Source organism: Mus musculus, chromosome 1 (assembly GCF_000001635.26).
Source record: "Mus musculus strain C57BL/6J chromosome 1, GRCm38.p6 C57BL/6J".
In the NCBI taxonomy this organism is placed as follows: Eukaryota; Metazoa; Chordata; class Mammalia; order Rodentia; family Muridae; genus Mus; species Mus musculus.
In genome coordinates this window covers 179,574,477-179,600,638 of record NC_000067.6, presented here as the reverse complement: position 1 = coordinate 179,600,638, position 26,162 = coordinate 179,574,477, and the positions used below count along the sequence as shown (strand labels likewise).

The window sequence follows — 26,162 nt, the reverse complement described above, 5'->3', positions numbered from 1 at the left end:
TTATTATTGGGATTATTTTTGAAACTGGATCTTACTCTGTAGCCCAGGCTGGCCTCAACCTCACAGAGATCCACCTGTCTCTGCTTCCTGAGTGCTGGGATTAAAAGGTGTGACCATGCCTGGCCATGCACCTTCTTTTTTGACTCAAGGTGTTCCATAGAACCTGGTGCTCAGCAGTTAGCTACACTGAGTGGCCATTTAGCTCTGGGGATGTGTGTGTGGGCCTGGTCACCATCAGCACTGCTCGCTTGCATACGCGGAGGCTGGGTATCCAGACTCACGTTCTCATGCTCACAGAACAGGTACTTTCCCATCTGAGCCATCACTTCAGTCCTGTTTTTAAAGATATTTATTTTGTTTTAAATCATGTGTATGCCTGTGTATGGTGTGGTCGGTGAGTGCAGGTGCCTGCAGAAGCCAGTGGCATCTGAACCCAGGGGGCGGCAGGTACAGGCAGCTGTGACTGAACGCAGGCTCTCTGGAAGAGCTTTACAAACTCCTTACTGCTCAGCCATCTTTCAAGCCCCATGCTGAGACCTATTTCTTTTTGGCACAAGATCTCTTGTAGCGCAGGCTTGCCTGAATTCACTGTTTAGCTAAGGATGACTCTGAACTGCCGATTTTTCTGCTTCGACTTTCTGGGTGCTAAATCTAGGCCTGGCACTGTGCTGCTATTTTTAAAAAGACCAGGTTAGCTGAGACAGTGCTTGCCCAGCATGCTCTAGGCTCTGAATCCAGTCCCTAGAACTTCAAACATAGCTCGGGGATGTATGTAGCTCAGTGGCCATGGGCGTGCCTAGTGTGTGGGGTTGCGTGGGGGAGGTCACAACAACAACAACAACAACAACAACAACAACAACATGGGAGACAGACCAGGGTAAGTGAACTGTTAACAGTTAAACATGCGTAGTACCACAAATACACAGAACTAGAGAGTCCAGTCTCAGGAACTGATCCCAGAAAAGGCTTCTCACTTATCAGTTTCATTCTAAAGGATCTTTAAATTAAAAAGAAGAAAAAAATCAGGCACGCACTTTAATCCCAGCTACTAAGGATCAGGCAGAGTAGTAGCATTAGTCCAGGAGTTCAGGGCCAGCCAGGACAGAACAAGCCCCATCACAGGCAGATACAGCAGTTCATTCATTAATTATGAATTTCTTCGACTTAAAAACCTCTGGGCCTGGTGAGATGGCTCAGCAGGTAAAAGCACTGACTGCTCTTCCGAAGGTCCTGAGTTCAATTCCCAGCAACCACATGGTGGCTCAAAACCATCTGTAATGAGATTTGACGCCCTCTTCTGGAGTGTCTGAAGACAGCTACAGTGTACTTACATATAATAAATAAATAAATCTAAAAAAAAAAAAACAAACCAAAAAAACCTCTGACTCCTGAACAGTCTCTGCTGCGTTTCTGACCCTCAGTCTCACACCTGCTTCCTTCCTCCAGCTCGCCTGGCCTTGCAATCGTACGTGGCTTTTACTGTCAACCAAATGTTCATTAATCCAACAGTGTGTCATCTAGACTCAAGAATGCACAAAAGTGCCAGGCGTGGTGGCGCGCGCCTTTCATCCCAGCACTCGGGAGGCAGAGGCAGGCGGATTTCTGAGTTCGAGGCCAGCCTGGTCTACAGAGTGAGTTCCAGGGCAGCCAGGGCTACACAGAGAAACCCTGTCTTGAAAAAAAAAAAGTAAATGCACTTCTAGGCAAAAGGGAGCCGTCAAGAACAGATATATAGATTATTTACTCTGAAAATCCACCTAAGCCCTGCAGGACAATGAGGAGATCTCCCTGCCTCATTTACCTAAACCGGAAAAGCAGCCTGGCAGAGCAGATGGCTCAAGGGCCTGACAGGTGAACGACCTGACTGCTCTGGTCCTGACACTTGGCACTGTGGGGCCCTGAAGGCATCATTTTCATCTTAAAAATGGCCAGAGCCACTCACATCTACAAGAAACAAAGCTGTGCCTTCTACCTCAACTGTCCTAGTATATGGGCGTGTATCACCATGCTGAAGCTCAGGTTGTCCTAGAACTCACTGTGCAGCCCAGGCTGACCTTGAACTCCCAAGACGCTCTTGTCTCAGTTTCTGACAGCCCCCTCCCCTACCAGCCAATCATTTTGTAGCTCTGCTTTGGTGGGTATTTAGTATTCATCAGATGAGTGGATGAATCCCGTGGAAGATGGGGATGGCGGACACTGAGCCATCCAACGTCATTCCCCCCCCCCCCCCCCCCAGTCCTTCAGTACAGTCACACCTAGTGAGTGAAATCAACCAACTGAAAATCACCGGCTTCCTCCACACATCTGAGGGGCTGGCAGGAGAGACTCTGAGGTTTTCTTGGTCACCCCATTCTCCCTTTGACAAGATGTCTGGATTTCTCCAGAAGGCCCAGATCCACTGCAGGGATAGAGACTTTGCTGGCTGAACAGGACCGCTACCAACAGCTCCATTCTCAAAGTCCCTAGTGCAATTATGTTTCCTTCCAATCATTATCACTAGGATAACCTAGGGACTTCCGTGCTTTTCCTCCTAGGGAGGGGTGTGAGGGAGGAGCCTTGGGAACACTCAGGACTAGGTTTGCCCTGTACTAAGCAAGGCCAGTCTTCCCAGAGCTTCCCCAGGGCAGCAGAGAGCTTTCAGGGCATGCCTATAAGAAAAACCATAGCCTCTGGCCCTTTGATCTATTTTTCAGTAGAAGCAAGAAACTGAAAAAAATTTTAACCTATATTTTATTTTTGAAATTCTGTCTGTCAATATTATAGACACCTTTGCTATTTTTTTGGCTTGTTTTTTGAGACAGGGTCTCATGTAGCCCCTTCCAAGTGTTGGTAGTGTGTCCCACCACACTCAGCTTGTATGTGCTATTTCTTGATTTCTCTTTCCTCAATAAAAGATGAATTGCAAAGTTCTTTGCTGGTAGCTGTCCCAACCATACAAACACACGGTCATTCTCTCACATGGTCACCTATCCCATGTTATTATTATACTAAGATCATGGGCAAACATCTGTTCACCTTATTAGAAGCCAACCCATGCAGGACACTACCAACATCTCCATCTTGAAAGTCCCTAGTGCAATTATGTTTCCTTCCAACCATTATCACTGGGAAAACCTAGGGATGTGGGAGGCTGGTGCTTTTCCTCCTCGGGAGGGGTGTCTGAGAAGAATTTTGTTTTCCTTGGAGTGGTTTGGGCCCACCTCAATCCCATTCCCCTATGCTGGGGACTGGACATGTTCAGCTTACATTCTGTCCAGGAACTACAGCCTCAATATAGTGATGCTAATTAAAAAACAAAACTAAATGTCCTTGCACCTCCTTTAATCCCAGCACATAGGAGCAGGCAAATCTCTGTGAGTCTGAGCCAGCCCAGTCTATATAGCAAAGGAATAGTTTCAGCTTATCTAGAGGGCCAGAGTTTTTGGAAAACACTGAGAAAGCCGGATAGGAACCCAGAACCGACAGACAACAGACATAGATCACATGGAGCATTGCAGGCTGTGGGAAAGGTTTGGCTTTTCCTGTGACTGAGAAGAGATGCCACTGGAAGGCCACGTTAAGTGATGTGGTCTAATATGCCTTATCCAAGTCACAGTAACTGCCAGGTGGAAGGGTGAAGTCGAAATAACACAGGAGTAACTACAGGGAGGCTCGTGCAGTGAGGAAGTTTGGGTGGGATTTCATGAAGCTACACGCACTTGCTTCCCCCAGAGAAGGGCCAGTGGGATGGCTCTGCAGGTCAAAGTGCTTGCTGAGCAAGGCTGACAGCCCAAGTTTGCTCCTTGGAACCTTGTAGGTGTGAGGTTGTCCACTGACCTCCAGACACGTGCATATTATAATAAAAGAAACTTATGTTAAAAAAAACTTGAAATTTTAAGTGGAAAAAGCGTGTGTACGTGTACAGATCATAGAGAATAAGTGTCAATGACTTGTGGGTCTAGGTGAAAGGTACAAGCTGGTGTGCTGGGAATTACTAAAATGAATGAAATATACTTCCAGGGGCTGGAGAGATGGCTCAGTGGTTTAGAGCACTGACTGTTCTTCCAGAGGTCCTGAGTTCAATTCCCAGCAACCACATGGTGGCTGACAACCTTCCCTAATGGGATCTGACGCCCTCTTCTGGGGTGTCTGAAGACAGCTATACATAAAAAAAAGACTCATATACATAAGAAAAAAAAAGAAAAAGAAATATCTTTCCATCCCTCCTGGATTGTATGTTCCTTGGGAAGTGACAGGGGATCCGGTGTCCTGCATGGAGGGGATGGCCTCAGCTGACTTCCATGGCTCTAACGCCTCAGCATCCTCCGCAGCTTCTGAGCATGGACTTCACAGCAGCCTCAGAACTAGGGACAGCAAGGACAGAGCTGCAGCTCTGCAGTACCATGTGGTACTCGCAAGGCTTTTGCTGTGTGTCACACACTGCAGTACGTGTTTATGTCCATCAAATGACTTCTACCAACTTTAGAATGATAAAGAAGCCAAAAGCCACTCAGCTCTGCAGGATGCCACTACCCTCGCTGAGCCCCTCACCTGAGGGACAGAGGGTCAGAGAGGGCTGGAGTTTCTGGGAAACAGGGCAGAGTGTTACTGTGAAATTCACACATAATCTTTTTTTTTTTTTTTTTTTGTGTTTTGAGACAGGGTTTCTCTGTGTAGCCCTGGCTGTCCTGGAACTCACTTTGTAGACCAGGCTGGCCTGGAACTCAGAAATCAGCCTGCCTCTGCCTCCCAAGTGCTGAGATTAAAGGTGTGTGTCACAACTACACAGCTCACACACAATCTTTAGGCCTGGTCAAGACTCTTGTTCTCTTCCTGACTAAAACAGGTCCTTTCCCCTTCCTGATTTGCTTCTGCCCTTCGATCTCCTGGCATAGGAAAAAAAAAAAAAAAAGCAAAAAGCAAAAAGCAAAAAGCCTTCATAACTCTAATGCAACCACGCTTAAGGATAGATAGATCTGCCTGTCTTGTTATTTCTATCTTTAGCTTAAATACTCTTTTCCCAATATTCCACTGAACTTCTCCAGGGGAGTTCACGCCATAGGAAAATCGATGGCCAAACACTCTTATCCTTGCTTTGCCAATGGCTGTCATTCTGTCAGACATGCTGTCTCTTGGTGCTGCCCCAGCATCCTTTCTCCCCCAGTAAACTACTTTGAGAGCTTCAGCTCTTACTTCAATTATCTCTAATCCTTGCCCTTAGATGACTGGGGAACAAGGCTGTTCTCCTATACGGCGTATGACCACCATCATCTGTTTAATGGTGCTTGGGGCTTGAGAGAGGCTCAAAGGTTAAGAGCACCTGCTTTTCCAGGGGGCCAAGTTCAAGTCCCAGCACACACGATGGGCAGCTCACAAAGTACTTTAACCCCAGCTTCAGGGGATCCAACACCTTCTTTTGTTCTCTAAGGGTGTATATATACACGAGCACACACACACACACACACACGCACACACAACCTTTTAAAAATTATGCTTAACCTCTATTTATGCTACTTAAGGGCAACCCATATTCAAAGTTCTTCCAGGTTATTTTAAATATGGATGCATTATCCATCCAAAAGCAAACTCTGGTACTAATGTTGAGGAACTCGACGGGAGGGAGGGGTGACCTCAGGTGCTCCATGGACAGACAGGTAATGAGGAGGATGTAACAGTGTGAGCACTTTTTTGCAAACTCAACCCACTGTGCGAATGCCGCAAAGGCTGAAAGCCTTGGTGTGGGGGCAAAGATGGCAAGTCAGTAATGATTTAGAGGCCAAGCAGCAAGCCACCAGTCTTTAACAGTCACACAGCAGATAACATAAATCTGTAAATATATGCACCTTAGTGCCTTGGAACAAAAGGTATTATACTTAAAAAATAAATAAAAAATACCTCTGTTTAACTGCCAATGTTGAAATAGGGAAATGAGATTAAAAAAAATCAAGGGCTAGGAGTGCAGCTCCTTTGTCACAGTGCTTGCTCAGCCTTGGACTCACATAAATTGGGTACACTGGGTCATGCCTGTAATCAAAGCATTGGGGGAAGAGGCAGGAGGATCAGATATTCAAGGCTTCCTGAGCTACACAGCCAGGATACATGAAACATCATCTCAAAACAAAAACAAAACAGAAAATCTCTCTCTAGTACCAATTACTTTCATTTTAACTGCAAATAAAGTCCAAATCACAAATATTTAAAATTTGCCTAGGGGATCTCACATGCTACAAGGCTTCCCACCACTGTCCTGAAGATCCCCCCCCCTCCATGTTCTCTACCTTATAGTATACCAACCTCCTAACCATCAGAAGAATTCTATTTCTAAAATCCAAGTTGTATTCTGGGGATCTGTTGTGTCACTCACCAGTGGGAGCTGGCTAAGCACACATGAGACCCTACAGTTATCCCCAGCATCACCTGTGAGACCCTACAGTTATCCCAGCATCACCTGTGAGACCCTACAGTTATCCCAGCATCACCTGTGAGGCTCTACAGTTATCCCAGCATCACCTCTGAGACCCTACAGTTATCCCAGCATCACCTCTGAGACCCTACAGTTATCCCAACACCACTTGTGAGACTCTACAGTTATCCCAGCATCACCTGTGAGGCTCTACAGTTATCCTAGCACCACCTCTGAGACCCTACAGTTATCCCAACACCACTTATGAGACCCTACAGTTATCCCAGCATCACCTGTGAGACCCATCAGTTATCCCCAGCACCACCTGTGAGACCCTATAGTTATCCCAGCACCACCTTTGAGACCCCACAGTTATCCCAGCATCACCTGTGAGACCCTACAGTTATCCCAGCACCACCTTTGAGACCCCACAGTTATCCCAGCATCACCTGTGAGGCTCTACAGTTATCCTAGCACCACCTCTGAGACCCTACAGTTATCCCAACACCACTTATGAGACCCTACAGTTATCCCAGCATCACCTGTGAGACCCATCAGTTATCCCCAGCATCACCTGTGAGACCCTATAGTTATCCCCAGCATCACAGTATCAATAACAACAGCAACACCCACCCAAGCATGCAAGGCCTTCTCCCTGCTGAGAGTTCTTGCTCTCATTTCACCTCTGTCCTTTTCCAGCCATAGCTTTCACAGCCCAGTCACTCTGCTGTGATAGGTCACTTTTCTTTTAAGAATTTAAAAGATGCTATATGTATGTATGGGCATTTACATGTAGGCAACTCTTGCATGTCCGAGGCCTGCAGAGGCCAGAAGAGGGAGCTGGGATTCCCTGGAGTTGGAGTTCCAGACAGTTATGAGCTGCCCTGTGGATGCTCGGAATTGATCAACGGTCTTGTGGGGGAGCAGGAAGTGCTTGAAGGGCTCCAGCACCTACTCTTCCTGACCAATCCAGCTTAGGAGCTGCCTTCTTTTCTCTGTGGCTGACTGGGCAAAGATAACTGCTTGTCTTGTGCAGCTGACCCTTAGACATGGCCACTCTGACAGTACAAAGTCCCACGCTCGGATGTGCATACTCACTGCTGCCCTCTCATGGGGGCATTAGGAAGTCTTTGCTCCTTCAGCGGCTAGTAGGCCTCTTGGCACTCACTTGGAGCTTACTAAACTCTTGTCATATTGATTTCTTGTACTTAACTGAATCACTGAATAAAGGCGTTGGCTACTTGACCAAATTACAAATCATGTAAGGCCACGATGTCTACCACCCAGACTATGCCAAATCTTCTACCAGCCACGCACTTAGGGTCAACAGTGAGTGGGATGAGTCGACCGTGAAGAACCGGATTTAGGGTGGGTGTGATGGATGTCATACCTGGTGGAGGAAGAGGGGAAGTGCCCTGGAGTCCATCTGTGCCACCTCGCCTCGGATCAGCGAGAAGAGTGGCTGCAGCGCTGGCGCTTTGGGGGGGTCATTCGCGTTCACTCCCGCAGCCTCCTCCTCGCCAGCAGCCTGCGACGTTGCATTCTGCGTCTGCATTACAGGTACGGCATCACCTATAGAAAGTGAAAGAAGCGACCACATTAGGCTAGACCCTGTCATGGAGGAATGCTTTTAAACTAGCATCTGCATTCATGATATAACTTTCAAGTAGAAGTAACCCAGAAACCGCAAGGCCTCCTTCAGTGGTTGATGCTTTGCCATTGCTAGGAACACTGATGCAACCATTTCTGCAGAACTCTTACTGAGGACTGGTAAGAAGGGTTCACTTCACAAGCCTGAAAACCCAGCTTAATACCCAGAAGTCCTGTTTTAAAAAAAAAAAAAAGAAGCTGGGCACGGTAGCACACTCTTAATCCCACTGCCGGAGGGACAGAGACAGGTGGATTCCTGCTGCTTGCTGGCCAGCCAGCCTAGCCCTTGGTGAGGTCCAGCCTGGGAAGACACTATGTCTGAGGAAATACAAAAGTGGTCCCTGCTTGGGGACTGACATCCACTGTTGTCCTATGGCTTCAATATGAAGACACAGACACACACAGACACACACAGAGGCACACACAAACAGAGGTGCACTCATGGCATATCATAAAAAGATAAAGAAATATATGCAACTTACTGCCTGATCAAAAACTTGATTCTTCCAAAAGAAAGGTACACAATACTCTGGGGTTCTGGCTTGCCTCCAGTGAGAGATCCCTGAACAGGAAGGTAATCGTGTCACCCTGTGAGACAGCTAAACAAACTGAACCTCCTCAGTGTTAGAGCTACTTGTAGGTCCCAGGAGACTGTGAGGACTCAGGTAGCAACGCTAACCTCAGTGAGGTGATTTCCCTGGAGAGAAAGCACTGCAAACTTCTAAGCTGTCACCGCGGAGTGCTGAGTCCCACCACCGCCCGTGAGATGCACCCACGCTTTCCACTTTAACCGTTAGCAACGCTAACCCCGTTCACCAGAACCTCAGGACTGATTCCAATGCTCATGTTCACATCACGTGAGCTGCCCATCTGTCACTAGCATCGTTCAGCTGGTCTGTCTCAGAAAGGGTCTTTCCTAGTAAGGGAAAACAAGCAGCCCTTTCCTTCCTTTGACAATGTGCCCCAAACCCTGCCTTTCTCTGTCTACCACATAAACCCAATGCTCTAGTGGACTAGTACACTCTTTATATCCCTAGGGAAATACTCCATACATCTCCTACCTATTTATGTTCTACCCTAACACACACACACACACAGAGAGAGAGAGAGAGAGAGAGAGAGAGAGAGAGAGAGAGAGATAACTGCAGAGATGTATCACCCACACCTATATCGTATGTCTTGGGATAACATTCTCTACTGAGACAGAGTCCATAAGTCAAAGAGCTTTGAACAGGGAGGAGCCAGGGCCCAGTTATAGCATTATCTTTCAGAGTGACCTTAGAGTAGAAAGTTACTCACCATAAATGGAGATGAGTTCTCAAATCGTCCCTAGATCTGATAAACTAACAGTCAAATCCTCACAGAGATTTTGATGATTAAGTAATACACAAAGTGCTGGCCTGGTGGTACACACACATTTGTAAACCCAGCAGTTGGCAAGCGGAAGCAGCAAGATCTGAGGTTCTATGCCATCTTTAACTACACGTTGAATTTGAAGCCAGAGTGGGCTACAAGATAATCTGTCACAAACAACAACAGCACTGGAGAGCTACATATGGGAAAACCTCTAAGGCTTGCTGGCTACCTACGACAGGCAACCACTGAGCTCTGGGTTCAGGGAGAAACTGTCCTCATTAGGGTTGCTAGTGCTATGATAAAACACCATGATCAAAAGCAACTTGGGGAGGAAAGGGTTTATTTGGCTTACACTTCCACAGCACTGTTCATCATGGAAGGAAGTCAGGACAGGAACTAAACAGGGCAGGAACCTGGAAGCAGGAGTTGATGGAGGGCTATGGAGGGGTGCTGCTGACTGGGTTGCTCCTCGTGTCTTGCTCAGCCTGCTTTCTTATAGTACCCAGGATCACCAGCTCAGGGATGGCACCACCCACAATAGGCTGGGCCCTCTCACTTCAATCACTCATTTCGAGAACACCCCACAGTCTTGCCTACAGCCCCATCTTACGGAGGCATTTTGTCAATTAGGGTTTCCACCTCTCTGATGACTCTAGCTTGGGACAAGTTGGCATAAAACAAGTCAGGACTGAAATTCAGTCTCAATCAATCAAATGTAAAATAATTAGGTGGACAAGCAATTGATGACACCTGACACAGAGGTCTGACCTCCACAAATACACAAAATTAACAACATTGTTTTAAAAGAAAGGAATATGAGGCAGTGGGAGTTGCTTAATGGTATGAGGCCTGGGATCATATTCCTTGCACAGCAAAAAAAGAAAAAGAGGAGGAAGAAGAGGGAAGAAAAAAAGAGGAAGAAGAAGAGGAGGAAGGGAAAGGAGGAAGAAGAAAGAGGAGGAAGAGAAAGAAGAGGAGAGAACTTTTCTTGCCCAAGAACCAGAGAATGGACAATCCAGAAGCCAGGCCTGCTTCCAACACTTATCTCCTGTACTTTTGCCAAGTTACTTAAACTCGGATTTCTAGCTTTGTTTTGGCTTCTCTGGGCATCTACCTTCTAAGATCGCTAGCCGTATATAAAGCAGTGGAGACGGGAAAAACCAAGGTGTGCTCCTGACCCTCACTGCCAGGTGAGGGAGATCATTGAGATAAACCTGCACTCCCCCCTTTTAAGAAAAACTTTCAAAGGCAAACACTAATAAAGCTTACTTACAGCCCTATGTTGCAGTGAGTAAGAACTAAGCCGGACACAGTGGCACTCTCCTGTGCCTCAGCGCTTTAAAACAGAGGCAGGAGAATCGGTTCCAGGCCATCCTTTGTAGGAACTTTAAAGCCATCTTGGACTAAGTAAAAAGACCCCCGCCCCCCAAAAAAAGCAAAATATAAGAGTAGAAAATAGCTTGACACGGTGGATCACACCTTTAATCCCAGCATTAGAGAGGCAGAGGAAGGCAAATCTGAATTCCAGGTCAGCCTAGTTTGCAGACTGAGTTCTGGGACAGCCAGGGCTACACAGAGAAACCCAAAACGAAAAACAAAAAGCAAAAAACAAAAATTAAAACAAAAGAACAAATGAAAACATTTAAAAAGAAGCATGTATGATAGTTACAGAGTTTGTTCAACATTCACCAACACTGTTAGTGTGAGCACCAACGGTTACAGACTTAGTTCAATGTTCACCAACACTGTTAGTGTGAGCACCAACGGTTACAGACTTGGTTCAATGTTCACCAACACTGTTAGTGTGAGCACCAGCGGGCTCGTGTCCCCAATACAGTAACATGCATTGCCTTCCAGGTTGGCTTCTTTTTCTTAGTCAGACACTCAAGTTTCCTTCACATCTTCCCATGGCTTCATATCTCGTTTCTTCTCAGCACAGAATGGGCTTCTTTTAGTAGGGGAACGATTAAGAAGAGAAACACAGGTATGACCATAGACTTACAGGCTAACATGATGTGAACCTGCACCTTTCTATTGTAGTAAATGACTTTATGATAGCTACTTGAACATTCAAAGTATAATATGGAAGCCTGGTGGTTGTCTGTGTGTATTTCAAGGTAATTTTGATATTGTTACATTTGGCAACAATGCCCTATAAGTCTTATAATTGTTTCTCACTTTAAGAAGGTTAATTATATGTCATGAGTTATCACTAAAATTCTTTGTGGTACATAAGAAGTTCTCTTGTAAAAACACATTTATAGTTAAGCAAGAAAATCAAAACATGAACTGTTGAATGCAATTTCCCCTTAACTATAACACCTCATTCAATATAGAGAAAGCTCTGTGCTACTGTACACGAATCCAGATGGTTAAAGAGAAACAAGAAACTCTAGTTACCTTCCTTTGCAAAACCACGTGAGTTACAATTAAAGTACCCTCCAAACAAGGTGGGGATGCTATTTATACATTTTGCAGATGACAGGCAAATTCAGAAGCCCTAATTTAACTTAACACCTGTCAACTTCATTAAGCTCTAAAAAAGAGAACACTGTTCAACATTTGTCTGTTAAGGTTTTATTTAGCTTTTATACTTGATTTTAGCAAAAGACTGAGAAACATTTTTATTTGATTTAAAAATTTGTAACAGCTTTGGGGCAAAGATCAGGTAGTTTATCTTGACTGAGATACATTTATCCAGTTCTGTGCCTCTGGCACAAGACTGATCCAGTCAGCTGAGAGCCTGAGGGTTGTCAGGAAGCACTTTAGAGCCCAGGGATAGCTTCTAACAGCTTTTGTCTCGAAATGCCAGGACTGCACCCTGGCATGCATGCCCCTCTAGTATCTGCCATCTGCCAGCTCAGCTGAGACGCGACTGCTGGCTTCCAGGCAGAGGAATAGTGTGACTGGATCATTTAAAAGCGGAAACCATGAATGTGAGACATTATCCCAGACAAATGAGACCCAAAGGGTCTAGAAGCCAGCAATGACCAGGTAAGCACAGTTGTGATGGAGCCCTAGTTAGGTTTTCAAAGCAAAACGGCAGGAGAGGCAGCCCCACTCTCCCATGTCCCTTTATCTGACTTGTCTCTGTTACCTGAAGGACAGACACAGGTGTTTGTCTCTGTGTCATCTAAGTAGAAGCCCCTCCAGAGCAGGAAGTGGCAGACTCTGCTGTAAATTATTGTCAGGTGAGCAGAAAGTCAACTGACAACTAGTTGGGTCACAAAATGATATCTGAAGCCAGAGAGGGAAAGCCAGGAACAATGTCACCTTCAAGAAAAGAAAGCAGGGCATTCGAGAATGCCCATGTGATTGACAAACTACAAAGCCAGTCCCGGTTGTTAGGAAGGATAAATGCTTAGAGAAAGCCCTGAGCTTTCACATCCATGATCTGAGAGGCTCTGCAGTGAGCAGGAACCACAAACAGCCTGTTAGAGAGTCCAGAGCCAAGCTCGAAAGCCCAGAAAAGGAACCCAAGTTAACCCAGTGAAGAAGTGCCACCCCTCTGCTTCCCAGAGTCACTGCCACCATAGGGTTCACCATGTCCAGCATCCAATAACAAAAGTCTCAAAGTGACAAAGAAACAGTTTAGAATGGCCTGAATAAGGAAAGAAATCGAAGAATGGAAAACGTTTCTGAGGAAGACTAAAACAGCAGTCCTACTAATGAAAGTAGGTTACCAGTCTCAAAAATGCTCAGAGACCAAAGGAAGGGAAGAACAAAAAAAAAACCAACAGGAAACACGAAAGCAAAGCAGAGGGAGACTAGGAGAGAGACGGACTGAAAAGGGAAATTACCGTTTAATGCACATGGACATTCTGTTTGGTGTGGCTTGAGTTTTGGAAATAGACACCAGCGAGGACTATGCATGATATGAATCTAATTACTGCCACTGAATGAACACAACCATTTTGGGCAATGAGTGGCTAAGGGCAAATTGATGTTTTACAGTAATAAAAATAGTAAAAGAGAAAGTACTTCAGCTCTGTGATTTTGCTACGATTCTCTGAGCCACTGCATAGCTTTTCTTCAAACTGCTGCACCCCAGAATGCTGTGTCCATCTCAGCCATATTCCTGTGGGTGACCAGGTGTGAACATACCTTGAGGTCTACACAGTCCCCACCCTAGACTTTCTCCCATGCATCTTCATTCTAATTTCTAATATTGTCACTGTCTAAACACACAGAAAATTCTCTGCACCAGGACCAGTATTATGGGGTAAGATAAATCTGAGACGAGACAAAGTCCTTCCGGCCTGACCTGGGGTCAAAGGGATGTATTATGTAATTATGGCATAATTATCACTTGCTCTGTGTGGCTAGGTCTCCTCCCATGCCCTTAGGCAACAGCCTCTGCCTTCAGAGGGGGCAGGGCTGAAGCAGGGCTGTGGTGCCCAGGTTAAGCTGGGGTCATGCTATGCTATTAACATGTGGTAATAAAGTAATTAATGGTAGAAACAAAGAAGGTTTTACATGTAGGCCCTGGATCTGTCAGCAGGCTTTATTTTAGGTAGCCTTTTGTTATTGTTTTTGAGATGGGATCTTCTCATCACACAGCCGCAGCTGGTCTGGGACTCACTACATAACCCAGGCTGGCCTGAACTCAGAGTGATCTCCTGCCTCCTCCTAAGTGCTGGGATTACAGGCATGAACCACCTGTCAGCTTTAGGTGGCAATTTAAAAATGACTGTTAACACCTGGGCTGTTCTGAAGGACACACCTCTCATCTGCTAAATTCTCTGCTGATAAACTGCAGTCAAGGCAGACTCTGGATGACAATGCCACACCTCTAGGAGAATCCTCTCATTCTTTCCTGGTAAATGTCACAGAGGGCACTCTCCTTGAGCAGAAGCTGCAAGCCTTTTTATAGCTTGTTTGCTTGCTGTGCACTTATAGAGGATGGCCCTAACTAAAAGCTTCAATAAATCACAGTGAGCCGCAGCCCGGATCTACCTTAGTATCGAGTACCACTTCCTTCAGCTAGACTTGTCTTGGACTTAAAGATCTTATTTTTTTTTCCTTTCAAACACAGGGCTCTTTAAATCAGGCACATTATCCTAAACTCAGTGTTCAGTGTTTGCGGCTACACTGGGGATTTGAAAAAGCATTTCACAAATGAACTTTATGAAAACTCGAAGGGGATTTGACAAATGTTTGTCACTGAGAGCACTCTTGGGCCAGTCTCTCCATTCTTAACCCTGAAGGTATCCAAGCAGCTGACCCCCAGCAGCTGCACCCATGCCACCACCATGCTACCTCTGTCCCCTGCAGCTGCATCCATGCCACCACCGTGCTCCCCCCAGCAGCTGTACCCTGGCCACCACTGTGCTCCCTCTGCCCCCCGCAGCCACATCCATGTCACCATCGTGCTCCACCGAGCAGCTGTACCCAGGCCACCACTGTGCTCTCTCTGCCCCCCGCAGCCACATCCATGTCACCACCATGCTCCACCGAGCAGCTGTACCCAGGCCACCACCATGCTCCCCCCAGCAGCTGTACCCAGGCCACTACCGTGCTCCCCCAGCAGCTGTACCCAGGCCACTACCGTGCTCCCCCCAGCAGCTGTACCCAGGCCACCACCGTGCTCCCCCCAGCAGCTGTACCCAGGCCACCACCGTGCTCCCCCCAGCAGCTGTACCCAGGCCACTACCGTGCTCCCCCCAGCAGCTGTACCCAGGCCACCACCGTGCTCCCTGCAATTCCCTCCAGTTCTGTCCCTTTCTAGAGCTTGCTTCAGGCTATTATCATTCTGTATTCATGGCACTCTTAGTACACATAAATATTGCCAGAAATTAGACTCTAAATTATGTAGAACATGCCAATTAGCACCAATGTTGGGAATCTCTAATTTTCCTCTTAGATGTTTGATTAGCTGTTCTACATTCTAACAGGTCTTATTAAAAATGAAAAATATGCAAGGGGTTTGCCCAAGCATGCAATTAGCTATTCAAATTCCTAAACCTTAAATTAATAAAGACTCTTAAACTTCTTGTCCACAAACAACTCAAGTGCCAAAGTTTCATAGGACATTAATAGACTTTCAGTTCTGACCCAGGCCTGGTTAATATCAGAATGGCTAAGTCCCACCAGGCTATCAAGGTCATCCGGTCGCAGGAACACTACATTCATCAGCTATCAAATACAAATGTTTCGTGATTCTCTGGGATACAAAAAGGTGAACAAGACTCTCAAAATCAAGTTACCTTCCAAGGAAGCATAGAGACAGGAAATGACGTAAGCAAAGGCTCTTGCTGAGGAAGCCTGGAGGCCCGAGTTCACTCCCCAGACTCCACAGAAGTGGAGGGAGAGAAGCAAAGCCACAGAGTCCTCTGACTGCCACACAGTACCACCTGCACTGGGACTAGGGCACTGACAAGGCTATTTAATGAGTAATTCTCTCTCACCAAAGACACAGGCACATGCTCAAATTTGGAAACTTTTTGTGGAGAGAGGGAGAGACTAAAATTTCTTTAAAAGAATTTCCCCTGTTTTAACCTGTAATTCTCTAAAATCTCCTGGCAATAGATTACCTTTGGAAGAACAGAATCAGATTTAGGAAGATGTAGAAAGCCAGGAGGTAGGATTGGAGAGCAGCAAAGAGAAACACATGTAACAGCACTTGATACAGCTCCCATGAAACGTGGGACGAGCTGTCCTTTAGCAGGGATCTCTGGGTTTCATGGAGCTATGGACTATATAACTACCTCAATGTTCTTTTCAAAAATAGTTTTGCTGAGATGTAATTTACACGGCTTACAACTCACTTCTTGAAGTACAGAATTCAAGTGCTTTATTCTCTAGAGTGTTATCTACTGTGGACAGTCCATATTTGTGGTTTCTTTCCTTTCATTAAGCATAATTAATGCTTTCAAGCTTCATTTTGTGGGTTCTGTCTCAGTACATTATTATTTATTATTACTATTGAGACAGGGTTTCTCTGTGTAGCTGTATAGTCCTGGCTGTCCTAGAACTCATGCTGTAGTGCAGGCTGGCCTCAAATTCTCAGAGATCAGCGCCTCTGCTTCCCATAAGCTGGGATTAAAGCTGTGCGGTGCCACCGCTGCCACCATGGCCGGCTTCAGATGCTGTATTTTAGAAGTATGGCTGAAATCATGACCCAGTGACTAGACAAGGGGCACATCTCAGGTCTCTCTCTGTCCATGGAGATTCCCAGTATCCCTCACATGGGCACTGCAGACAGCCCTTCACCCTTTCCCTCCTGACTACTCTTCATCGCCCTGGCTTGCTGGGCGCTGGCTGCGCCTCCCATAGTCACTGTCATGTTCAAGCCTGTTGGGAAGGTCCAAACTGGTTATTGTAACACGAGGCATTTGTGATCTGCGCCTCATCAATCCCCCAAATCTCTGGCACAATACCTGCTATTTCCCCTCCACTCAGCCTTTCGCTGACTTCAGCCAAAGAAAATATGGAGACTCACTAACACAAAGGACACTTTCTCCTTGCACTGGGGGCTGCTCTGACATATTTCATCTTTATCCTTATCTCCTTTCTTGGCCTGCATTCGTCCTATCTCCGCAGAGACATCAATTCCTCCTGGAGGCTTCCACACCTCTCCCTGGATGCTGCCAGGGATGGTTAACCCTGTCAAGGCTTCCTTTGCTGGACTGCCTGTTAGCTCCTTCGCTGACTCACCTGAGCACGAGGAACAGGAAGGCAGGCTCCCCAGCAGTTGAAGGGTAGATGGTACATAACACTCAATAAACACCTGCTGACTAAGAGGTCTCCATGGGTCTACAAATTAATGTAATGGCAGTACTTATAAAGTACAGAATTTTTCTGTTATATAAAGCCATTGTGCCTTAGTTAAGATATTTTCGGGGTAGGCAGAATAAAGGCTCCAAAAAATGATTATGTCCCAATGACATGAATGATATCATTATCTATGTCAAAGAGGAACTGAGGCAGTAGACAGATCTAAGGCTGCTCATCAGTTATCTTTGAACAAGGAGGTTCTGCTTTGTGGGACCACGAGAACCCTTAAATACAGAAGAGGAAGGCAGCAGAGTCCAAATAGCATCTGCGAGGACTCTACAAGTCTTTGCTGGCTGCAAAGATGGAGGATGGGAGCCACACACTGGGCTAGAAGCTAGAAAGACAGAGAGACTGGCTAGAGTCTAGAAACCCCCTTAAGAGTATCTACAAAGAACGTAGTTGACTGACAACCTCACTTTAGCCCAGAGAGCAAGGGCAGACTCCTAACCTATAGAACTATATGTTAGATATTATGTGCTGTTTTTGAACCTCTCGAGTTGGGGAAATTTACTAGGGGATCATGGGATTTTTTTTTAATGAATATATCTTGGGCTGGAGACAAGGCTGATGGATAAAGTGGTTGTCACACAAGCACCAGGACCAGAGTTGGAATCTCTAGAATCCTTACGTGACTCCACATGAATTTGAAGGACAGTTAGAAAAGTCTGTCTTATGGTCAAAGTCGGACATGTAAGATGCAATTCGGAGCTCATGTTTTATGGCATCACCAGTTGTTACTTTAGATTCAGTAACATGCCAGTGGGTCCCTTCTACCTAACAGGAGGAGGTCCTAGGTTCAATTCTCTGTACCACAAAAAGTATATTATATATAACATATATAATAAAAATATGTATTGTATATGTACACATACACACAGGCACACACATAGGCACACACACACAGGATTTAAGAGAAGTACAGACAAAAAAGCTAAGACAGCTAAGACACACAGATTAATTTGTTAGTTCTGAATTCTCTAAGACCTGTCACCCAGAAGAACACTCTGGCACAGCAAGCACATGAACTCATAAACACTTGATTTTTGGCTACTTTATGCACAGGACTGTTGTCCTCAGGACAATGCTCAGGATATGCAGTGTCAGCTTCCTTGTGATAAGCAGAGACACGGAAGGAACTGAGTTCCTGATCTCAGATCATAAAGGTAGCAGCAGCAGGCAGAGCATAGCTTCAAACCCAGAGCTCTCCCTGCTAACCGCTGACTCCAGGCTGAATATCCATTTCCAGGTTTTGTCTTCCTCCAGTTCCCAGCCTTCCTGGTCTTAGACCAGCTGGATACCTTAAACCATGGTGGAAGTGAAAGCAGATAGGGTGCTGAACAGGGGCAGCGTCAGTTTAGAAGAGTCGAGTCTCCCACATGCTCTCTACCTCTGGTTCCGGTTATCTCCTGCACTGTTTTGTCTACTGCTTAGATGCCATGGTGACTAGCACCGAGCAAACACCAAATGTTGTTATGGCAATTTTTATAGACACTTCATCTGAACTTGTCTGTTAAGTCATACAAAATTTATGAGCCATTGATTGCCAGGGGCTGAGGGCAGGAGGACTGGGGAGTGACTGCTAATGGGTTCATAGTTTTTTTGTTTTTTGTTTTTTTGTTCTTTTACAGAGGACCCAATTCTGCACAGCTCCGTGGCTGTAATAAAACCACTGTGCCGTAGACTTTAAAAGGCAAACTTGGTAGCTTGTTAATTATATCTCCATTTTTAACAACTTGCTATTATAAAGAAACCAGACATTGACGAATGTTGGCAAAGGGACAGAGAAACTGTATCTCATCCATATTTCCATATTTGCCGCGCTGGAAAGCAGTTCTCCAGTTAAACATCATGTTACCTACCGTGAAAGACCATCCCCCTTGGATAAGTGAGAGAAATGAACATGTGTTCACAGGGGTGTCACTCACAGGAGCCGAAAGACAGAATAACCAACGTGCTCAACCGTGTACACGCAAGAACCCGGGAAATGTGCTGCCTCCATGCAAGGGAGCATTTCTTGGCCATAGAAAGAAAGAGACTGTAAATAGATTACAGCCGGAGTGAACCAGGAAAATGTGTTTCGTGAAAGAATCCAGCCAAAACTCCATCTATATGATTCCACTGACAATAGTGTCCAGAGAGGACATTCTATAGAGAAAAAAAATTAATTAGTAACTGCCTACAAGAGGGATAGCTCTGAGAAACAGACTGTTAACAGGTATGGGGCTCACTAGGGGTTCTTGTGTTTTGAGATTTCTAGCTCTGTAGTCAGATGACCTGGTGCTCACTGTGTAGCCCTGCTTGGCAAGTCTGTGGTTCCAGCTCCCAAATGCTGGGATTACAGGTGGGGGCCACCACGCCCAGACAGGTTTCAGATCTTAAGACAGCACTATCAGACTAAGGTGACAGACAGACAAGTGCCTCGAAGGACAGTTTATAAAATCAATCTAATCCACACAGCACTGTGCACATCATGTTTACCATATCAGCTCTTTTATGAAAAATGTATTCACACCCCTTACCAGGGGTGAAATATTTTAAGTGAACACGGAAAAGACAAAGGAACATGAACAGCCAAGTTATGAATTATCTTTACTGGAGCCAAATTATGAGTTACCTCATTAAATAAGGAATGATTGGCAGGTTATATGAGTGCTTGCATGTTTGTAGACATGTGTGTACAGGTATATGTGTGCATGCAGAGGTTGGTAGGTCAGTGGTTAAGGCTGAGTGTTTTCCTTAGTAACTCTCCATTTTATTTACTGAGGCAGGGTCTCCTACTGAACCTGGAGCTTGCCGATTCAGCTGCTCCACATAGCCAGCTTGCCCCTTTCTTTACCTAATAGTACTGGGGTACATGCAGGCCTCCAGACCAACCTCATACTGTGTGGGTGCAAGGGTCTGAACTCTGGTTCTAGTGTTTACGCAGTAAGGACTTACTGCATCTACCGAGCCAGGTCCCAGCCCTGTAGTTTTATAGTTGGCTCTAAATTTTAAAGCTACAAATGCAAACCAGGAGATAGAGTAACAACATTTCTTATCAGCCAAAGTACGAGCGAGTGGAAGAGCAGGAGGGAAGAGGACTCATTCACTTAATTCACTAAGCCTCCTGCAAGCACTGCTGGCCCCGGGTGAAGTGCAGGCCAGTAAGGACTTCCAGCCAATAGCGTGCCAGAACTGTCGAGGCCAGCATGCCTCTGATAAACCAACAACACAAAGTCAGACAAACAAACAACAAACAAACCCCACCACTGGTGGCCTTTCCCCACGACTGCCTGCTGATTCAGACACAGAACCTCAGAGCTGTATTTTATCTGACAAACTATATTCTGAAGAAGTGTCTGAATTACTTTGCAACCAAAGATATGCAGATCTTGAAACCAGATGCTTCCTCAACACTGGTGCATGTAGGCTACTAGCTCACTTGCAGAGGGAGGCAGGAAGATCCTACAGGAGGCTGTGCTAGCCCAGACCATCCCGGGTCAGAGAGCAAAGCCGCCGTGACGCAGAGAAGGTAAGGTCAGCACACCATGGTGTGGTCTATAAAGGAAGCAGACTAAACACGTTGTAATTTCTCTATAGACCGTGACTGCAGGGACAAATGGTATGCAAGAACCACACAGTGGGGCCACAGGTGCTGCGGCAGAACAACACCAGAAGAAATGTTTATTTTTGTTAAAGGAGAGCAAAGATAATCTGAAGGCCTCACCTGGAGGTGCACTCTTAGGAGAGCTTTTTTTGGCCCTTGGACTTCTTTTTGCAGGTAGTTTTTGGTCCTGTCCCAAGGAAGGTGGGTCATCTTTGGGACCTTCGCTTGGAGTGTTTTCTGCGTTCTCCGTGGGGGCTGCCTCGCAGCTGGACGGGAAGCTTTCGTTATTGTTGAGACTGTCCTGTTCAGACACTGTGGCTCTCCCCATGGCGCCTTCACTGGTGGTCAGACCCGCAGGCCCGTCTCCGGCAAGCTGATTTTCATTTTCGTCTGAGACAGAAGGCAAGCGTGTCACTCTCCTTTCCACGCTGTCCCCCGGATGACATCCATCTTGTGGCTCTATCTGCAGACTGTATGTAGGAGGGTCGCTGTCATCCATTAGCGCATCTTTTGTGGAGCTGTTTTAACGTCTCATCAAAGACCTTCCATGCCTGCAAAGACAAAGGACTTAGTTACGGCTACTTCATTCCCTAACCTCTGGGGCTAACAGTTTCCCACGTTCCACTTCGCTGGAGTTAGGAAAGGAGTGAACTTCATTCCTCCCTCTTCTCCACCTGTCACCTCACCCAAATCTCACCCAGTTCTACGTCAGCATGACGGCTTCACAGCCGCTGTCCCGTGTGTGACACTCCACTAAGCCCGAGTGGAAGGCCGCCTGCACACACTGCCTTCCTAGGTGCTCAGGGTGGTTCTGCGTGGGTATCAGACTGGGGCTGCTGACTTAAGGAAAGAAATTCTTGGCAATGCAGGCTACCTGCTAAAATCAATCACTCACGATATCTCTGCAGGCTTGCCAGAAAAGTAAGAGCTAGCTGTGGAAGTATTCCTTTGACTAAACAGCAGCAACATTTACAAATGAAAGCACTGGAGGCCACACTGTTGCACACTCGCAGGAGAAAGTCAAACAGCACGTTTTAGTCTGTGGTTTCACTACACCTTCATCTTCTAAAGATAAGCACTGAGGGCGGAGGGAGGAGGTGAACCTCATGACTGCCAGCAAAAGCATTTTAAAAAGAAAGGGTGGCTCGAGAGACAGCTTGGTGGTTAAGAGCCCTAGCTGCTCTTCCAGAGGTCCGGGGTTCAATTCCCAGCACCCACATAGCAGCTCACAACTGTTTGTAACTCTAGTTCCTGGGGACCTGACACCCTCAAACAGACATACATGCAGGCAAAACACCAATGTACATGAAAAAAAAAAACCCACCCTAATTTATGATGGAGAGATGGCTCAGTGGTTAAGAGCACAGACTGCTCTTCCTAAGGTTCTGAATTCAATTCCCAGCAACCACACGGCGGTTCACAGCCATCTGTAATGGGATCTGATGCCCTCTACTGGTGTGTCTGAAGACAGCTACAGTGTATTCATATACATAAAATAAATAAATCTTTAAAAAGGGAGGGTGGTAATAATTAACTCTAGGCTATTTAAATACCTAGAAAAGTGCCTATAGGTTCCATGTACTTGGGTGGTTGAGGCAGGAGAATGGTTTGAACCTAGGGGTCTGACGTCAGCCTGGACAGCAAGAGAACGGTGGTCAAAACACAAGCCAAGCAGATCTATAAAAGATCAAAATCCCTTATCAGGCATTTTAAAGATCGTATCATTCAAAGGTCCATTTTAAGAAAAAGTATGTCAGCCAGATTATTGATGCTTGCCTGGGCCTGAGTCAACTATTCCAGTAATTCTGGAAAAAACAAATTCCTGTAATCACCTAAAAATACCATAAAGAAAATAAATAAAAATAAAAATAAGTAAAAATTTAAAAATCACCTAAGTAATAGTACTTTTAAAAACATCTACAAATGGATAAGCTGAAAATTTTCTCTTAAAAATATCTAAATAGGGACTGGCGAGGCAGCTCTACTCTTGCAGAGGACCCAGATTCAATTCCTGACACCCATATGGTGGCTCACAAATATCTTTATCTCCAGTTCTAGGAGATCCTATGCGCTCTCCTCACCTCTGCAGGCACCAGGTATACATCCACACAGGCAGTCCACACATAAAATGAAAATAAAATCTTAGAAAAATAACAAAGGGCATGTTAATAAAGTACACTCCTCTTTAAAGTCCACAAACAAGGGCTGGGATGTAGCTGAGTCGACAGCGCTTACCCAAAGTGCAAGGAGCTGTGGGTCCGACCCCTAGTACCATAGAGACTGGACATACTAGCACATGCCTGACATCCCGGTACGTGGGAGGCAGAGGGAGGCAAATCAGCAATGTAATGTCCTTCTCACCTATGTAGCAAGTCAGAAGCCAGACTGGGATACATGAAACCTATCTCAGAAAATAGATATATACACAAATATATCATACACACACACACACATATACATATATCACTTACATATGTAAAAAGTCTACAATATTAATCCTATAAAATGCATTATATACTTGTGACCTATTTTCAGCTGACATTATTTCATATATAAGGTCATTCTTAGAAAAACATAAAAATGTCTACATCTGGCTGGTATCGTTTTCCTTAAAACGTGCACAGTATCTCCACTGACTCTATTTCTGGTTTTTGTTTTGTTTTGCTGTTTTGAGACAGGGTCTCTCTAGATAGCCCTGACTGTCCTAGAACTCACTCTGTAGATCAAGCTTAGCATCCAACTCACAAAGATCTGCCTGCCTCTGCCTCTGCCTCTGCCTCTGCCTCTGCCTCTGCCTCTGCCTCCTCTGCCTCTGCCTCTGCCTGCTGGGCTTAGAGGAGCGAGCCACCACCACCCAGCTTGTATTTCTACTTTAAATCACCTCAGCTGCTTTCTAATTTAGACCGTCAAACTTAGAGGAGGTACTGCAGCCTGCGTACACTTTAAGTACAGTATTTTATCGTCTAACCGTAGAGACCCAGAGGCCACTCACTCAGGGGATCTAGGATAGAAGAAACAGCCCGGCAGCTATCACTTGGTGAATCTCCTTCACTCCCCATACTGTGGCAGCCACTTCGTATATCTGAGTGTTGAGTATCCAGAGGTTGAGCTTTTGTTTTGTTGTGGTGATGCCAGGGATTAACCCAGGACTTCCCCAGGTGAGTGTTCCAGTGCTGAGCTGCAGCTCCTAACCATCTTTCACTTCACACTAGAGTGTGTGTGTGTGTGTGTGTGTGTGTGTGTGTGTGTGTGTGTGTGTGTGTGTTACAAGAGTGCACGTGCATAGGTGCGTGCCTATTTCTCGGTACGGGCTTGTGTGTGCCCAAACACATCTGTGACGGTTAGAGAACAACCTGTAGGAGCTGGCCCGCTCCTCCTACCACGTGGGTTCTGGGTGTTGTGCTCAGGTCCCCGGATGGCAGCCAGGGCTTTTATTCATCACTGAGCTCCTAACTTTCTTGAATTTTCATTTAAGACAGGATATTGCCAAGTTGCCTGGGAAAACTTCAAATCTGCTACATAGCCCTGCCTGGCCTTGAACTAATGATTCTAAAGCCCAACCTTCTGGTATGCCACTACATCTGGCAAAACGTCATTTGTGGTGCTTAGGTAACAGGACAGGTAAAGCACTTAGGAGAGCACTTGGTCCACACAGCAAATGCTTAATAGATGTTACTTCCCAAGCAGACTTACAATGCATAACGCCCGGGTGAGTGACTCGAGGGACACTCAACCTTACTGTATATTCAGAAACAGTTTGTCCCAACATTCTAGAACTGACCAGACTCTGGATGGTAAATAATGCTAACCAGCTTCATTACAGAACCCTGAGATACCAATTTACTATGGCAAATTCTCAGTCAGCCCCTGAAGTACTTACATGTCTCTTCTGAGTGTCCTTTTTCAGGTGACTAAGATATCTAGAAATGAGTGGTTGGAACTACTGGTAAGGGCTAGGAAGATAGCTCAGTGGGTAAAATGTTGATCTTTCAATCATGATGACACGGTTTGATTCCTAGAACCTACATTTTAAAAGCCAGGCATACTGCCGGGTGTACTGGCACACAGCTTTAACCCCAGTATTTGGGAGGCAACTTCAGGCAGATCCAAGTAAGGGCTACATAGAAAGACCTTGCCTCCAAACAATAACCAACCAACAAAGCCATGTGTGGGAGTGTGTGCTTGTGACTCCTACTGCTAGCAGGCAGAAACGGGCAGGTCACTCGGGCTCACTGGCCAGCTAACCTAGCCTGTTAAGCTAGTATGCATGCAGTATGTATGTATGTATGTATGTATGTATGTATGTATGTAAAGGCACACAGCTCCTAAGGAACACATCTGAGATCTGGCTTTCACATGCACATGTGATCACATAAACACATACACACAAGACTCCTGGGTAAGCTGGGCATGACAATCTTAGGAGGACCAACACCTGAGGGACAGCCCAGGTACATGAAAGAGACCCTGTTCCAAAACCAAACAGCTCCTTAGTAAGTATAATTTTATAGACTGCCGAAGCTTTGTCAAACACCGGGCCATGTCATACATGTGGGGCTGGAGAGATGGCTCAGCAGTTAAGAGCACTGACTGTTCTTCCAGAGGTCCTGAGTTCAATTCCCAGCAACTACAGAGTGACTCACAACCATCTGTAATGAGATCTGATGCCCTCTTCTGGTGTGTCTGAAGATAGCTACAGTGTACTCCTATAAATAAAATAAATTCATAAATCTAAACAAAAAATAAAAGTATTCATGCAACAGACTGACTTCTCATAATCATCCAGCAGATAGTTACGTCCAGTCCTGTTACACTGTTGAAGAAGCAGAGACTCCTATCAGCCAGCTTAGAAATACCAGATTCAACCATTGTGTTCTGTGGGCAAAGGAATTAAAAAAAATATTTAACTTGGTGTCTGCCCTCCACCCATTCTAAAACAGAGACAGACCTCCAATGACCAAGTTCAAATGCTTTTCTCCTCCCTGAATGCTATATCAATGAATGAATGGGTTCCCAGGAGCCCTCTGCCTTCTGTTGAGAGACTTTCTGGGTGGTCTTGGGGTAGGCCCACACATCTAAATGAAGAAGCCACTCCCAGGAACATAAATGTTTCTCTTTTGGGCCTCAGGACAACTTGCCTCCTACCCTTTTGTGATGATACCATTAGTTTAACTGTTAATCAAAAGGAATTTAGAATGATATAAATAGTTTAACTGTCAATCGAAAGGAAATCCTGCCAATGTTGTCTAGCATTGGGTCTTACTCTTTCCAAGATTTTATTCTGTATTTTATTTTTGCTGGACACTTAACAATGCATCAAGGCCTGGCTCAAAAGTCACTCACCCAGTTCTCCTGGCCGATTTCTCGGTCCTCAGACTCCTCTGCAGCCCTGTGCCAGTCAGAGTCCTCCCT

The 26,162-nt window shown here is 45.7% G+C and overlaps 1 protein-coding gene across 2 annotated transcripts in view; it reads right to left on the bottom strand.

The window, feature by feature from the left end:
* The window catches only part of Cnst (consortin, connexin sorting protein), an 81,035-nt gene that overhangs the window by 26,840 nt on the left and 28,033 nt on the right, over positions 1-26,162 (bottom strand). For both annotated transcript variants that reach the window (XM_006496799.4, NM_146105.3), the window contains exons 2-3: positions 20,871-21,301; positions 7,773-7,954 (exon numbers count right to left, since the gene is read on the bottom strand). In XM_006496799.4, the coding sequence (XP_006496862.1) occupies positions 7,773-7,954; positions 20,871-21,249 (561 nt within the window). In that variant the 5' untranslated portion in view covers positions 21,250-21,301. The remainder of the gene's footprint in view (positions 1-7,772; positions 7,955-20,870; positions 21,302-26,162) is intronic.